Genomic DNA, 18,004 nt, shown 5'->3' with positions numbered 1-18,004 from the left:
CTAGCGGAACAGTACCAACCGCAAGGTCCAAATGAGATAAATTTGTCGTGGAGGCAGACAAAAATGTGGGGACCCCAGTGTTGAGGCAAACTAGATCCACTTGGTGGAAGACATCCAGCAATAGTGAGCCACGTGGACAAGGATGTGGAGATCCCCAAAGCGGGTGGTGGGCATTGAAGTCCCCCACCAGCAAATATGGGGGTGGAAGCTGACCAAGAAGATGAAGGAGATCAGCTCGTGCCATTGGTGTGGACGATGGAATGTATACAGTACAAAGAGAGAACGTGTATCCGGAAAGGGAAAGACGGACGGCGACAGCTTGGAAGGAAGTGTTTAAATGGATTGGGTGATAATGGAGAGTTTCATGGAGAAGAATCATGAGTCCTCCATGTGCTGGAGTGCCTTCAACAGAGGGGAGATCATATCGGACGGACTGAAAATGAGGGAGAACAAAGCGGTCATGGGGACGCAGCTTTGTTTCCTGAAGACAGAAGATGACCGGCGAGTAGGATCGTAAGAGGATCGACAATTCATCCCGATTGGATCGAATACCGCGGATATTCCAGTGGATAATGGACATAGGGTGAACAGAAAATGGAGGAATGTGACCAAGGTCGCTGTCAACTCAACGACTGCTCAGAGCTTGCGACCGACAGCATGGAATGGCATTCAGCCGAAGGCAGAAGATCCTGATCCATAGGTTGGTCAGGAGCAGTTCCTGCCACCAGTGATTGGCTGGTTGATCGGCCACCAGCAGTGCGCCTCGGCGACACAGAAGACGGCCGAGGGCGATTTCCACCAGGTGGTGCTGGAGATGGGACACACCTTGGCGGAGAAGGAGAGGAACTGGGTTTCTTTGTAGCCTTCTTGGAAGTATGATGTTTAGAGGAAGGAGGAACCGATGGTTGGGAAGTTGCGGTACGTAAAAACTCTTCACGAGTATGCTCTTTTTTCGAAGTCTTGGTGTCTGACTTTTGGGCTCGAGATTTAGCAGAACTCGACGAAGGGTGAGCCAGAGAGTGGGCAGGTGAAAGTGGTGAGGTTGAACGTGCGATCTTTGCGCTGGCCGATCTGACGACCGTGGCACTAAAGGTGAGGTCGCAAGTCTGCGTGGCCGCCTCCTTTGTTGGCCGAGGAGAAGCAAGGACAGTGCTGTATTTTCCTGTCTGAGGCACGATGGGCCGTCGACTGGCGAATAATTTTCGAGCAGCAAAGGTCGACACCTTTTCCTTTACTCTAATTTCCTGGATGAGCTTTTCGTCCTTAAAAACGGGACAATCTCGAGAGGAAGCAGCGTGGTCACCCATACAGTTGATGCAGCGAGGGGATGGAGGTAGACAAGCACCCTCATGGGCATCCTTGCCACACGTAACACATTTGGCCGGATTGGAACAGGACTGGCTGGTGTGATTGAACCGCTGACACCGATAGCAACGCGTAGGGTTTGGGACGTAAGGGCGAATGGAAATTATCTCATAGCCTGCTTTGATTTTCGATGGGAGTTGAACTTTGTCAAATGTCAAGAAGACAGTGCGGGTTGGAATGATGTTCGTGTCAACCCTTTTCATAACCCTATGAACAGCCGTTACACCCTGGTCAGACAGGTAGTGCTGAATTTCTTCGTCAGACAATCCATCGAGGGAGCGTGTATAAACGACTCCACGTGAGGAATTTAAGGTACGGTGCGGTTCCACCCGGACAGGGAAGGTGTGTAGTAGTGAGATACGCAGCAATTTTTGTGCCTGGAGGGCACTGACTGTTTCTAACAACAAGGTGCCATTCCGTAATCTGGAACAAGACTTTACAGGACCTGCAATTGCATCGACACCTTTCTGAATAATGAAAGGGTTGACCGTAGAGAAGTCGTGACCTTCGTCAGACCGAGAAACAACAAGGAACTGTGGCAACGATGGAAGAACTGTCTGTGGCTGAGACTCAGTGAACTTACGTTTGTGAGCAGACATAGTGGAAGGTGAGGAAACCATTGCGGAAGAATCCCCCATGATTACCGGCGTCTCCGATGGCGCGCTCCTCCCTTGTGGGGGCCCTCTCTGAGGGCACTCCCGCCTTAGGTGATTGTTCACACCTCAGGTCACACCTCCCGACAAACTGACGGAGGGACCAATCGGCACTTTCGGAAGGTATCAGCTCGGGTAATCACCCCTCCCTGGGCCTGGCCGTTACCAGGGATTACGTACGTGTCCTACCTGTCTACCCGGGGCGGGGAATTACGCGTTACCCCGTCACCGGCTACGCATGGAAGTGCGTGGGTCGGCCTTCAGACACGCACAGGGAGGAAAAAAGAGAAAGGGAAAGGAAAGAAGAGGGGTCTCAAATGCCGCAGCGGAGAAAAGGGCAAAGAGAAAAGGGAAGGAAAAGAGAAGGACAGAGGAAGGACGAAGACTTGCAAGTGTAGAAAGCAAGGAATTTGTAACAGTTTCGAGCGTCCGTCTCCGGATGTAGGCACAAACCATACTCCCAGAGGGGGAGAAAGGGAAGGAAAGAGCCAGGGGTGAGGGGTGGGGCAAAGATGGGGGACGGGGAAGGATGCGGAAAGGGAGGGTATGCAGCCCGGAAAGGAAGGAGGGCCACATTAGCTCGGGGTCCCGTGCTCGCAACGCACGTATCCACAAAAGAGTTGTGGACCCCCTGGCACCTGTTTGCAGACCAGTGGCAACCTAAGAAGAAATGTCCCAAGCAACCCCATCCTGGTGAGAGAAGCCAGAGGAAGGTGATGTGTCTGGTTGGGAGGTGGGGACCAATGTCCATGGTGGATGGGAAGCCACTGATTGCAAAATAGGTGGGGGGGAAGCAGCAAGAGGGGAGCCCCCAACAATCACAGGGACAGGCATGGTTGTGCAGCCCTGAGGAGATGTAACGGTCAGGAGCACCAATGCCAAAGGGGACGATGTCACAGATGTAGCATATGACATTAGTTGACATGCTGGGTGCAGCCACTGTTACATCTTCTTGGCGTCTTGGTAACAGTGTTTGTCCAGAGCCTTGTACTCTTGAATTTTCTTTTTCCTCTGGAAACCAGCGCAATCTGGTGAGTAGGGAGAATGGCGCTTTCCACAGTTGACACAGATGGGGGAGGTGCACACAGAGCATTCACATGTAGTGCTTGTCTACAATCTCTTTAGGTTACAACATGAAGATGTGTGCTCAAATTTCAAGCAGTTGAAGTACCGCATATGGAAGTATGGTGTGGGGGCTTGACATTGACACTGTGTCAGTATACAATCACCTTGTCCTTTTCAGGCAATGAATCACACTCAAAGGGTAAGACGAAGGCACTAGTAGTAACCCTCTCGTCCCTCGGCCCCATATGAACATGACAGATGAAGTGTACACCCTGTCGCTCCAAGTTTGCACGTAGCTCATCATCAGCGTTTAAGACTTATCTTCTAAGTGCTCCGCATAGAACAAGGGCTTTGTCACCATGAAGGAATCATTCCAGTTCTTATAAAACAAAGTATTGTGGGTGATAACTTCATCAACTTCATTTGTGGCTGAACAGACACCCGGACAGTAATCCATTGCTCGGAGTCCCCTTGCCCCAGGCAAAATGGGCACCCACAACAGGATGGCTACTGTGTTGGAGTTTGGGTGTACTACTGTATTTATGGGAAGGGTTCACAGCTGGAAAGGCACAAAAGTGACAGACACACACACACACACACACACACACACACACACACACACACACACACACACACACACACTGCACTGCACTGCACTGCACGATCTTCCCTGCATCATCCACACTTCTGGAGAATTTTGAAAATTGGTGGCAGGTCAAACCCAACAATGGAGACCATGTGTGTATTAAAAGATGTAGAATATGCTGGAAGCGGAAACTCGAGGCTCAATCATAAACCAGGTCCAAGCAGGGTCGCCACCACAAAAAATTATCCAAAGGAGAGCAAGAGAGAGACGGAGAAAGGGATACCGGAAGTACAAGCATACAGCATGGAAGGGAAGTAATACTGCAAAGGCTGGAGCCTCATGGTAGCCAAGCACATACTTGCATAACATGTTGTGAGCCCCCAGAGGGAGGGAGGGGAGGCACATAATTTTGCCCTCGTGGTTCTTATACAAGACTAACATTGGAAGCAGTAAGATCATTATGCAATCTGTCACAGATATTAATCTTCGTAACATCCTTAGCAAAGCACAGGACATACTAAACTTGCACAAGCTCCACAGAATGATTCTACTAGTTTCCTACTTGGTATCCAGCAGCCCATCTTGTTAGGCACTGATACTGCCTTTCCGCAGAGAGCACTTATTAGTGCACATCTAAACAGTTATGGCATAACTTTTATGTCCACATAAGGTCTTCTCCCAGCAAGTCAGTCACATCACATAGAAATGATATGCTACATCAATAGAACTGCCAAGTTTTTGCAAAAAAAATTGAAATCACCTTCGAACCTCTAAAAAATTTCTTAGAACACCAAAGCTCTAAATGCCACATTAAAATACATGTGTGGAGCATCACATTCTCACAAGTGATAGAGCAAAATGAACGTAGCAGTACACAGAGCACACTCAATCAATCCTAGATAGCATTCCTACCTGTGCTTATGCATTGCCAGCACCATGAGCCATATCAGGAGCAAAAGTGTTCCAGTCCATTCACACATTCCAAAAGCCCACGGAATATGTGGAACATTGTCAAGGAAAATGTCTGGCAATGGAGGATATTTCTTCATGTCAGGTACACGGTCATGTACTATAACCATCACAAAGGATGTGATCCAAGTCACAACAAACAAGTATCCTAAGCTTATGAGGGCTTTCCATATCTCGGGTTGAAGTTGAGTAGCACGACCATCCTCAGAGAGTGGCGGTGAGTGGTTTGCTGAATACGGCTGCTGCTGATCGAGGGGTGTGCTCCCACCATACAGGTACAAGAGTGAGTCTCCATTGCCCTGTAAGTAAAAGTTTTTTTTACAGAAGTAAAATTTATGCTAAAATAAACAATTTTATTGAATACATGTTTTCTACATATTTTGTACATGCACTATTACATGCCTGTCTGTGCACCTGTCTTTCAGTTAGCATTGTAGTAAGCAGAGTCGAGGGAGGGAGAGGGGGAAGTTCTATCTCTATGCTCCTATTCAAATGGGTCGAATAGCTATCTCTTTTAGGGTAGTTGGTGAGGACATGTAAGGGAAGAACAAGGGATGGGATGGGAGAGGTTGTAAAAGGAACAGTATAGCAGTGTGGCATTGTTGGGCAAGAGGCCCAAGCTGTAGCATTGGTCGGCTGATTGCAGAGATTTACTTTCTTTGTACACACTGGCACATTTCCTTGCCAAATATGAGTGTGTCAGTGACTGATGGCTGCATGTAGAGCTTACAGAAGGGGATGCACTAAGACTGTGCTGGAGCAGAACATGCAGGTGAACACAGATAGGGTAGGAGACTGCTGTAAGAAACGCAGAGTAAAGCAAAAGGGAAAGATTTTCAAAAAGGGAAATAGGGTCATTAATCTGTAATCCTAATTTTCAAACTGCCAGTTTGGTGGAAAACTTTCATGCATGAGTGGATTTATATAAATATCTATGGCTGTACCAGTGTGCAACTATTTTTAATAATAAATTTATGCAGTTCTCTGCTACTTCTAACTGCACCAATGATGATTAAAGGAAGTTGGAGATGAAAATGTTCAAAGCAAGCTAGGCAACACTAGAATGAGATTTTCACTCTGCAGCGGAGTGTGCGCTGATATGAAACTTCCTGGCAGATTGAAACTGTGTGCCCGAGTTCGAGTCTGTCGGGCATACAGTTTTAATCTGCCAGGAAGTTTCATAGGCAACACTAATTGATTTAACTATAAAAACAAGTCTGATAAAGGCAGCAATTACATTAACTCATTAATGCTACCTGCCAATCAATTTCAACAGTGCAACTCACACATTCCACACAAGACATCAATAAGAGTTCAGCAGCACAGTCTGCAATCTCTATCTTTACTTGCCTCCAAAAACTTTATTGTCCACAAATGTTGCATTACCTACAGAAATGCTATGTCCCACTGTAGATTAGACTCACAAAAATTTCCAAGGTTGTATTGTTACTGCACTATGTGACCATAAGCTGCCCTAAGACTCACTTCACAAACACGTCTTCAAAACCAGAGCTCCTTCCTATTGTGTGGAACTTTTGAATTCACCTTACTCCGTGTCCTCCCTCCTTTTACTCCTGACACTCGAACCCCCCGTGGTATGTGTTCTCCTACAACTACTGTTAGCTTGCTCACAATTTGCTGCTGCTAAATACCATGCTGCGCCATTATTTGTGATGTTCACCATTACAATTACAACAACCCTTTAAGCAACAGTCCAAATTAAGTAACAGATGTATAGGAAGTATGCTCAAATACATATCAAAAATGATATTAAACACTACATAGTTTAACAAATTATTTCTTGGAAAATTTAAAGTTAGTCACTTTTGTTATTTGAAAATTAATCATCATTTGGTCACTATGTAAATGTGTTAAGAAATCAAAAATGTAAAGATAACATAATAAAATATACCCGAAATCTAATGCAATGATGAATGTATGGAATGTAATCTGCATGTGCTCAAGATTAAAGTAGGGCTGTGAGAAAAATGGAAGAATGGACCAAATGAAATAAGTTACAAGTTCCACCTCAGTCAGTCATCTGTACACTTATATTCTGTTATGAAGATAAGTTTCCATCCATACAAGAGGTGTCCCATTAATGCCATAACACAGTTTGTTAAGTAGAATTCTGTGATCCACACAAAGGCATTACACAAGGTCACAGAATATACCTACAACATAATGTACTCTTGTAGCACTTTATTTGCTACATCTTTTATGTATGTATGTATGTATGTATGTATGTATGTAGTTTATTCCTCTCGAATAGTACCACTGTGTGGACCTTAATCCAAGACTACAGCACTTACAACTACATCTAGGCCCTTAATGTCAAACTACTTTTTTAAAAGATAATTTTTTACTACCATTTTCCATTTATGGATGCTATTGCTTGTCCCGTAGAGCACAATTGGTGGAAGAAGCGACAGAATGTGAGGGTATCACTTGAATGGCTTGGCCAGTTTTGTTTGCTCCCCAGGATTTACATGTATAAAACTTGCTTGGATTCCCTACTGCAACTAATCTGACACCTCCCATTATTGCAAGATGATCTTCTCAGTGGGTTGAAATAGCATCCTCAGAGCCCCACTACTGGTCTCATCAAACTGGTTTCGAAGAAAAGGGGAGTATGGCTGTATGTGCAAAAAATCAAGTCAAGTCCCAGGCATTTCAGGGTAATGAATGTTGGGTTGAACATTTTTTTTTTTTTTTGAATGTTGTACTACAACTGAGGATGTGGAGATACACAAGCTTATTATAAACAGTTTACAGGCCACTGGCAAAAAGTATATTACACATCATAAAGCAGTTAGGAATAGTTTCAACAAGGTTATGCCGGCCTAACTTGAAAATTACTGTTTACAGAGATTAACACTAACCTCCTATTAGGTCATACCAACCGAAGGCATGTAGAGTACTCTATATCCAATTTTGGACTATTTTCCACAGTAAAATTCCCTATTATGATTGAAGGATACAGTGCAATGACAACTGACAATTTGCTTTTAGATCAAAGAAATGGGAATTTGAAGCGACATCATTCCAAATGCAAAGCCAGTAAGCTGTACACCTCGTTCAGCACAAGCTGAAAATTACTTGAAAAAACCCAACAATCTACCACTTCTTTTATAACTTTATTTGAGAGCAGTTTGGGCTTTCGTCCATCTTCAATTGGCATAATAAATCTGGAAAGCAACTTTCCATAAACAAAGTTTTTATAAAAGAGGTCAGTTCCTGTATTTCTTCAAGTAATTTGATCTACAGCCATGGCGTTACAAAACCAGTAGCACAGATAATGTTAAGAGTGACATTTTGATACTAAGTCAGTTCCAGAGTCATGCACAGATAGCACAATTTGAGGGTGTTCTATACGACAGACAGAATGCAAAGAACTTCTATTACAATCAAGACTTTCCACATCCAACCATTTCAGCAATGCAACATATCAGACTGGTTGTGGTGGTATACATATTTGGCCACCAATACCTCGCGACATTACACAAACATTTTTGAAAATGTACTGACAATTGAAAATTGACTAATTTAGATTGTGTTTATTGTGAGTGCTCACCTTAACTAACGGTCAAAATAAAGTCAGCACACACTCTGCTAAAGATTGAAAGCAACTGTGGTAAATTTATTGTGGACTGTCAAAAATATATTGGGGGGGGGGGGGGGGGCAGGGTGGGAGACTACCTACACAATAAGAAAAAATCATTTCACAAAAATGACAAGTATTTGCAAGCTATTATATCAGAAACCATTTATGATGGACCATACATGTAACAAATATTTTTTGCTTAAAATGGCCGCTTCTGTCATCTCCCAGAAGATTTAGTTTTCCTCCTACAACATCTTTAATAGCCTACCAACAAATCACCAGAGTTTGTCATGCCCAGCATAAAAATTCACCCTTCATAAATTTTCGCTGTATTTCATTCATATAAATATGAAAGAGAGATTATACACCAAAAGTCCAATCCCTTGCCTGATTTATTGTAAATTATTAGCATGACAAATTTAAACACAGTGTGTTTGCCCCATGATTGCAAAGATTGTTGTGAAAGTTTTATTATAATATTGACAAATGGTAACTTTGTAGCGAAAATTTACCTTGTCAACAACAGATACTTCAAAGAAGCTAAGAAACGAAACAGTAAGAAATGCGACAATGTTTTTCAGACTATCTCACATTAAAAAAAGCATAATGGTAAACTGAAGTTCATGAAGATCACAGGAAGGGAAGTGTGTACTACAATAAAAGGAATCTAAACACTCACTCACTGGCCTTAAGAACTTTCTGACCAATCACATGCATGATTCAGATATTAGAGCCGAAACACACACTTCAAAGGAGTGGAAACAAGGCAGAAAACTGGAGCAGAGTTTTTTTTTGTCTCCATAGTTACAAGCAATATTAATATATTTTCTGTTTAAATGACATGAAAGTACAGCACACAAACCAGGAGTACCATTTTCCTTCATACAGACGTTGCACAAGCACAGTGTCTATCGTTACATGTTAATTACCATAAATATGAGGAAACGTTGCTATGACAATGCGAGATTTGAATGTATGTGGGAGGTAACACTGAAAAAATAGTAAATTATATGGTTGTTACGAATTAAAAAACATTGAATCATTGACCTAAATAGCTTTTGTGCATTAGCCATCTTGAGATGAAATAGCTTTGCATCATAAAAGCAACTGTCAAAACAATAAACAGAAATGAGTTAAAAATTAGTTACTGATTACACAATAAGTGAAAGTTTGGGGTCAACCAAAGCGTCCAATTCCACCCATCGGCTTTGATCCGTGACGTAAGGTGGCTGTTATGTGTGAAGTCACTGAGTTTAGTTTGTGAGAGTAGCGTGTTTGTAGGTGTTGTTTTGATGTGATCGGTGGTGCGTTTGTGTGTTAGGTGATGTTTTGGTTTAGTTTGTGTGTGTGGCGTGTTTGTAAGTGGCATATTGCTGCAGTCGGTGGTTATCTCTGGTGGTGTGTTTATGGGTAGCGTGTTATGTGGCATATGGGGTTCACTTGCATGGTAGCATTGCACATGTGTGGTATCGGTGGTGACTGTGCTTTCAGCAGAATATTTTTCAGGGAGTTAACGATTTTGGTTTTGTTACGTCGATGTCATTGTAGTTTTTTTTTTTTTTTTTTTTTTTTCTTTTTCTGTTCGTTGTGTGTCAATTCTGGTAAATCGCTTTGTTTATGTCTTTGGTAGGTATGGATATGACTGACAAGGTCAACAGTTTTCAGTTGTCGGCGATGATGGGGGCCAGTGCGTTGTCTCTAATAAAATTTCTTCAGCTGTTGGCTGAAGTCGTGAAGTGTTCTGTGTGTCGCGAAGAAATGAGGCTTACTAAAGTTTTGGCACCTGGGATCAGGGACAGCTAAAAGTGGAGATGTCGTAAAGATAACAGGTCGAGGGAAGTGTTCAATTCCAATTTTGTTGGTTTGTTGTGTTTTTTGTATGTCAAGGGAAGTGTGCGATTCCATTGGATATTGTTTTCAGTTGATTTTTTTAAGGATGTGGTCATTTTATTTTATCATTTGGTTTAGTGGCGTGTGTTTATTTTTAGTTTGTCCCCACCCAAAAACCCCCAATTTCTCCCACTTGTCCCATTAGTTTCATTATATTTTTGGAGGAATATGTGTTTGATGGTTTTTCGATTTATTTTTGTGTTTGTTGTCATCTTTACATAATGACATCAGTCGCAATATGGGAGTTTCCACCATATTGGTCAAAGCAGATGGGTGTAATCGGACGTTTCCAGTAACCCAAAGTTTGTACTTATTTGCAGATACAAATATTCTAGTAGTTTCTTACACAGGAATAAGTGGTTTCTTAGGCAGGAATATGGCAGATGTCAATAACAGTGATAATATTCTTACGATAAACCACTGAAAATAAAATGGTATCTAGACTTCACTCTTAGATGCAAACAGAAAGAAATAACAGCACAAATGAGCTTGAGACTAATCCAATTAATGTGAAAGAGTTACAGACTGCTGCTGTTGTGGTCCTCAACCCAAAGACTCTTTGATGCATCTCTTCACACTACTCTATCGAATGCAAACCTTTTCATCTCCGAATAACTACTGAAACCTACATTCTTTTGAACCTGCTTATTGTAGTCACACCTCTTCCTCCCTCTGCAATTCAATACCCCCCTCCTACTTCCATCCAACACTTCACTTCATTGATCATCCCTTGATGTCTCCAAATGTCCCCTATCAATCAATCCAGATATAGTCTCGTTATGTTACAAATTTATGGTTATATGATATAATCATCTAATCTTCAGCTTCTCTTGTAGCACCACGTTTCGAAATTCTCAACTGTCTTCTTGTCAGAAGTGTTTATTGCCCACATTCACTTCCATACAAGGCTACACTCCAGACAAACACCTTTGGAAAAGATTTCCTAAAGCTTTAATCATATTCTATGTCAAATTTATCTTCTTCAGAAACACCATTTTTGCCATTGCCAGTCTACATTTTATATCTTCTCTACTTCTACCATCATCAGTTATTTTGCTGCCCAAACAGCACAATTCACTCATTACTTCTAGTGGCTCTTTTTTTATCTAATTCTCTCACCATTACCTGATCTAATTCCACTGCATTCAATTATCCTTGCTTTGCTTTTGTTGATGTTTATCTTATTTCTTTTGTATCAAGACACTGTCCATTCTGTTCAACAGCTCTTCCAAGTCCTTTCCTGCCAGACAGACTGGCAAATCTCAAAGATTTTATGTCTTGTCCATGAATTTTAATTACTTCTCCAAATTTTTCTTTGGTTTCTTTTACTGCCTGTTCACTGTACAGAATGAATAATAGCCCTTCTCAATCATGGCTTCCCTTTCATGCCCCTTGACTCTTAACTACCATCTGCTTTATGTACAAGTTGTAATAATCTTTCGCTCCCTGTATTTTACCTCTGCAACCTTCCAAATTTCAAAGAGTGTTCCAATCAACATTTACAAAAGCTTTCTCCATATCTACAATATCTGTAAACATAGGTTTGTCTTTTCTTAATCCATTTTCTGAGATGAGCTGTATGATCAGTATTGCCATGCATGTTTCTACATTTCTCCAATGCTCCAACTCTGAAGTTGGCTTTTACCACTTTTTCCATTCTTCTGCAAAGAATTCATTTTAGTATTTTGCAACCATGACTTATTAAATTGATAGTTTGGCAGTATTCACATATGTCAGTACCTTCTTTCTTTGGTATTGGAATTATTACACTCTTGTTGAAGTTTGATGGTATTTCACCTATCTCATAAATCTTGCACATGAGGTGAAGTAAAGAAAGGAAGATCACAGTTTAATGCCTTGTCAACATTGAGATCATTAGAGACTGTGCACAGACTCTGAATGATTCCAGGATGGGAAAGGAAATCGGCTGTGCCCTTTCAAAGGAACCATCCTGGCATTTGTCTGGAGGGATTTAGGGAAATCACAGAAAACCCAAGTCAGGATGGTCAGATGTGGATTTGAACCTATGTCCTCCTGAGTACGAGTCCAGTGTGCACCATGTGGGATAGTTTTGTCACAGATGACTCTTCCAAGGACATCAATATTCCTGACAGAATGTAATCTACTCCAGGGGCCTTTTTTCTATACTTAGGTTTTCCAGGGCTCTGTCAAACTCTTCTCAAAGTTTCCTATCTCACATATATATTCCCTCTTCTGATTTTATAATATAGCCTTCAAGTTCATTTCCCTTGTATAGCCCCTCTATATACTTCTTCCACCTTCATGTCTTCATTCTTTGCTTTCGCCTACTGAATGTGACGACGGATTATTTTTCAAGCCTCTAGCATCTATGTTCTGTGGAAAGTGAAGTGCCCAGTAAATATTGAAAACAAATTTAATTGTAGAACAAAGGTAATAAGATCAAAATTACAAGAATGTGCAAAAATTATAAAAGAGCACAAAACCAAAAAATCAATTCATTTACAAGTTTGTTACCAGGGACGACTGCCACAGAATTTAAACTACTGCACAATCCAAACAGGAACACAAGTACTAACATGTATGTAAAGTAACAAGGCTTCAGTGAACTTTGTGTACTTATTTGAAAATAGTGTGCAATGATTGAACTGGTTGTACAGAATACCGTCTATCGTATGGATTAAAGAAAATTACATATGAGCTAACAAATGTAGTTATAGGGACACATGAAAGAGGAAGCAGGGAATATGTGGAATTATGGACATTTTACTATTACATTCTCTGAAGTTTTACAGAGAGGAGAATTGGGAACACAAATAGAATCTAGTGTAATGAAAATGTCAACCTGTTCTGATGTGAGGCAAGCATTCCTGACTATCTACAAAGCATATTACAATGTGCTCCCAAATATTTTGCTCTTCCTAACCAGTGTCTATTACACATAGCACAGTTGTTAAAAACAACAAAATCACATGATCATTTCTAAGATTTCCTGATTGGCTAGACACACTAACCTTTTCATAATGACAAGAGCTTGTCATGTACAATTCAAGCTTCAGTGTAAAGTTATGTGGGCAATACTAGTTACTAAATATTTATCTTAAACAGGAAGGGAAAAGGTTACAGTTTAATATCCTATTTATGACAAAGTCATTAGAGTTTGAGCACAGGTACAATTTGGTAAACAAGCGCTTTATTCCGCATACCAGTTCCCAATGATATTCGAAGATAAGTGTAGGGAAACAACTGCTTAAATCTGGGATGCCAGCAATAGAAGAGGATTACAAGGGAACATGTGAATAAAATGACAAGAAAGGCTTAATGCTTTTGTATCTAACAAAGAAAATAATCTGGCAGAAGGCAATTGTGACAAAATGTGTCTTCAGAAACTTTAATGTATGCTACACACTTTAGAATCCTCCATATTCCAACTTGCTAATGATATTTTACTGCCTCAAGACCATTTTCATTGTTTCACAGAGTGTGGAATTGCTCAGTGACAAATGGTCCATTGTACATAGGTAACATTCTACAACAGCTCATTTAGTCTAGAGTCTGTGCTGATCAGCATAATAGCTACACAACCAAAATATGAGCTCATACAACAGTTATTCATCATAATTTATCCATACAGAAGTTCAGACAGTGAGGGGGTTATACAAGTGTTTCACGTATGTGTATTTCAATATAAACAAATGCTCTGGCAGACGACAGGAAGATCATACTACTACAAGAACATCCTAGTAAATTCTGTATGTTTTCGAACTACGACCTAAAACAAACCAGAAAATAGATAAGGTATCAATATCTTACCTCCACACGGGACACACACAGTTGGTTTGGAAGAAAACCAGTGCACGAAAAATGCAGGAATATAGCTGGGTCGTAGCCCAAAGCGATAATAGCCTGCTGGTTCTGCAGCTGTAGGCGTCGGATGTCTGAAATTAACTTCTTCAAAACGCCAACACGCTAAACATGTAAAATAATAAATGTGTCATTCATATTGGCCAACAAAATGTATTATACACTGTATCATGTACATTGGTGTTTTTACCACACTGCAACTGGTCAATTCCAGCACAAAGTTTGTTCAATCATAACATGAAAAAGATCCGAATTTAAATAATTCAAAATTAAAAAAGGTATTCTACGTTACCTGGGGGCACTGCTGAAAAATTTCATGCCGTATATCTTCCTCAGTTAACAGCAGTAGAGCCCTGCCATCAATTTCGTTCTCAACGAATTTCTTAACTATTATTTCTTTGTGGTCGTGGGATTCTAACCACTTCGCAACACTGTCAACTGTCCATTCCAAAACTGTGCCAGGTGCCATATCTCACTGTTACAGAAGGAAACATAATTTAAATAACTCAAGTGACATTTAAACAATTAATAAACTTTACAGGATAATCAAAGAGCATTTTTGTCTCAAGAAGGAATGCATCAGAGAAGCTGTCGCTATCGATAACATCACTGTTTACGGCACTTGCTATACAGTTACCATTAACACGAACGAATCAATTCATGTCGCCAAATTTCCAGCATCTTGCACTCCTGCGCAATGACAGCATTTTGACACATGCTGCTTTCTGCTGCATCAAAGATACACTCAAAGATATACCGCGACCTTGTTGCGCTTCTGTTATGTTTCGATGCTCCCGGAAGTTTAATACCTTTCGTACCTCGTAGAGCTACTGCTGCTCCACTCCAGTGAAACTGTGTCATGTAGCGGTTTGCTGCCAGTGGTCTACTGCGCTTACAGTTTTCAGTACAGAACCACTCACGGTCTAAATGTGATTCACCACTGCCATCACCTCGTACTGAAGCGGGCGAAGGTTTGTGCTCCTTATCATCCGAGATGAGGCATGCGGAAGCATTAAGTAAACAAATGTCGTACTGTTGTGACGCGCTTGGTACACCTACTGTATCATATGTTCTTAGATAGCCATTTAAGTTTTTAATGAAATAATAAAACATCGATAACAGGAATAAGATACGTACAAAAGAGCAGTTTTGTGAAACAGACCTGAAACACTAAATTGACACATATATTGGACCTACAGTCTCCGACGTCTATAAATGGTTCGCGACGTCGGTTGTTATAACATTTAGGGCCCTTGTATCTTAAGTTTATAGAAGTTCGAGGAGAATAATAAGTCCTGAACGGTTATTTACTACGATCCTTCTAGGTGTACTCAAGTAAATTTCCGCAATAACTGATAAAAATAAACCGACTGTTCAACTGAAAGAGATTTTAGTTTCTTTAAGTAGAGGTAAGATATACATTTATTGTGCTTAAAGACACGAACAGAATACAGCATATTACCATTAATGATAGTAAATTGTTAATATTGTTGTTTGCGAAGAGGGCACGATATTCTTGTAAATATTAATTCTGTATAGAAACATTCTTTTAGCGGGGCACAGAATAACGTGCAAAGAATCTGTGGAGCGTAAACAAGAACCACAGAGTAAATCGTGCGCACAGAGCTTTCATTCTAGTTACTAAATTGTAGAGGTAAGATATACATTTATTGTGATTAAAGACACGAACAGAATACAGCATATTACCATCAATGATAGTAAATTGTTAATATTGTTGTTTGCGAAGAGGGCACGATATTCTTGTAAATATTAATTCTGTATAGAAACATTCTTTTAGCGGGGCACAGAATAACGTGCAAAGAATCTGTGGAGCGTAAACAAGAACCACAGAGTAAATCGTGCGCACAGAGCTTTCATTCTAGTTACTAAATTGGAGCTACTCTTGGTACATCGGAAGGTTATATTTTAAGTGTGGCAGACTGTATTTTGTTATCCTAAAGACAATATGGTATGTTATAATGGGTATGCACCACGGCTCTACCTGTTTCCACAAAGATACAGTTCTCTCTTTCACCGCAGCCGTTTACTGTGGACTGGACGGCATTGTTAGGCGCCGAACAACGCCCTCTTCGTGGATAGTTTCTCTAATCTCTTTGTAGCCAAACTCTGTTCATTTAGTATCATTCAAAAGCGAAAAACGTCTCAGTATCTAGTGCAGCTGTACTTTAGGCCTACCTCACCCAATTTATGAACAATGAAATAAATATATTGAAATTTTATACAATCATCTTTAAAAAGCACAAAATTACGTTATCCAGACACAGAACTTTGAAACTGGACCACAAACACAGTCTGCATAAGTCAGCTCTCCCAGTCTGACTGCTTTTTCTCATCTACTCTTTCATAGTCACTAGCTGTGGCGTCAGATCATCAACGGTTCTATTACTCGTAGTCATAAGTCTCCAGCTGGATCTAGATCAAAAACATTCTTCCAGTAAGTAAGTCTGTCAGAGTAAAAATTAATCACATCATTCACAACTGTTCGTAGTATCTGTGTCCATTGTTTGCTTCATTTTATTCCACAAAATTTTCAATTTAAATATTGGGGTGACTATAAGTTTTAGCGATTTTGTTTTCCATCCTAGTATTCTGGTTGCTATTGGTTCATTCATAGATGTCATTTTTTTATTTGTAGCTTACTGTTGCTATTTGAGTTTACATATTGTCATTTTCTCATTTGGGTATCGTGAGCGGGGCTGTGGAAGCTAGAAAATGGCGTGCCAAGTGAATAAATCAGAACATTACGGCATATTCTTCTGTTTAAGTTCAATAGAAGAGTGACACCAGCACAGGCACTCAGAAACATCTGCGCCGTGTATAGAAATATTGCTATTGGTCAGTAAAATGATTTTCTCGTTTTAAGAAGAATCATTTTGATATTAGTGACTTTTCATGTTCAGGAAGACCATCAGATTTTGAAGAAGATTGTTTTACCGCATTAATCCACAATGATCCACTTCAGTGTAGTCGAGAACTGGAAAATGTGATGAACCATGAGCGTTCAACCATCGTGCGGCATTTGCACGCAGTGAGAAAGGTTAAAAACTCGGGTGTATGGGCACCACATGCCCTAAGCCAAAATCACAAAAATCAGTGGCTGAGCATATTGCGCATCTCTGCTTGCTCGTCATCAATTGGCTCATGAAAGACACCGACCATTCCTATCCTGTATCGTTACTAGTGACCACCATCTACCCATATAAAGACCTGTGTGCATCCACAAAAGATAATGTTATGCATCTGGTGGTACAGCGACGGTTGTGGTGAACTATGAATTGTTGCCGCGAAGTGAAATCGCCACCATTGACATTTATTATCGACAACTGAGACGACTTGCAGATGCAATCAAAAAACAACGACTACATGGAGTGATGCTACCCTGCAATAACGTCTGCCCACATTACTACTCTAGACTGACAAAAAAGCACTATACAACAGTTCGGTTGGGAGGTCATTCCACCCCTACCTTATTCACCTGATTTTGCACCATCAGATTTTCACCTTTTCTGCTTTCTATTGTACAGCCTTCAAGAAACTTCCCAGTTGAAAATGCACTCCAAACATGGCTTGACGAGTTCTGCTGTATTTATGAAATTTATGGAAAAGCACTACAAACTTATGCAACAACCAAATAAATAGTTAACTAAATCATCACTGAAATTTTAATTGAAAACTTCAACAAAAGCTGTATCCTATATTTAAAGTTTATAAAGACCATCAAATAATCTACAAAATGCCATCCAAATTACTCAGACAGAAGCAGATCACATTATTTATTTATTTATTTATTTCATGTTCTGGTGATCCATGCTGTGAATATGTCACAGGCTATGAAATTGTCAGTTTTACAAGTTTATTGTGGTCATATTCTACCGTATGGGATTATACAAGGTGAGCCTGTGATGATGTTACAAACATTGGGGGACGGTGAAGAAAAGTAAACGTATCAATTCGAGGTAAGAGAGCCTGGTCTGGAAAAGACTGAGTCGAAAGTTGGAAGCAAAAATC

General features: G+C 40.7%; 1 protein-coding gene across 3 annotated transcripts in view; it reads right to left on the bottom strand.

Annotated features, from left to right (window-relative positions):
- The window catches only part of LOC126203984 (ceramide phosphoethanolamine synthase-like), an 85,709-nt gene extending 70,764 nt beyond the window's left edge, over positions 1-14,945 (bottom strand). Inside the window, exons 1-4 of one of the 3 annotated variants that reach the window (XM_049938413.1) lie at positions 14,794-14,945; positions 14,268-14,450; positions 13,925-14,080; positions 4,582-4,937 (exon numbers count right to left, since the gene is read on the bottom strand). In XM_049938413.1, coding sequence (XP_049794370.1) covers positions 4,582-4,937; positions 13,925-14,080; positions 14,268-14,444 — 689 coding nt within the window. In that variant the 5' untranslated portion in view covers positions 14,445-14,450; positions 14,794-14,945. The other 2 variants (XM_049938414.1, XM_049938412.1) reach the window with 2 other exon arrangements.
- Between the last annotated feature and the right edge of the window lie 3,059 nt (positions 14,946-18,004).

Source organism: Schistocerca nitens, chromosome 9 (genome assembly GCF_023898315.1).
Source record: "Schistocerca nitens isolate TAMUIC-IGC-003100 chromosome 9, iqSchNite1.1, whole genome shotgun sequence".
Classification (NCBI taxonomy): Eukaryota; Metazoa; Arthropoda; class Insecta; order Orthoptera; family Acrididae; genus Schistocerca; species Schistocerca nitens.
Note: the sequence above shows the minus strand (reverse complement) of the source record. Positions and strands in the feature narration are given on the sequence as shown.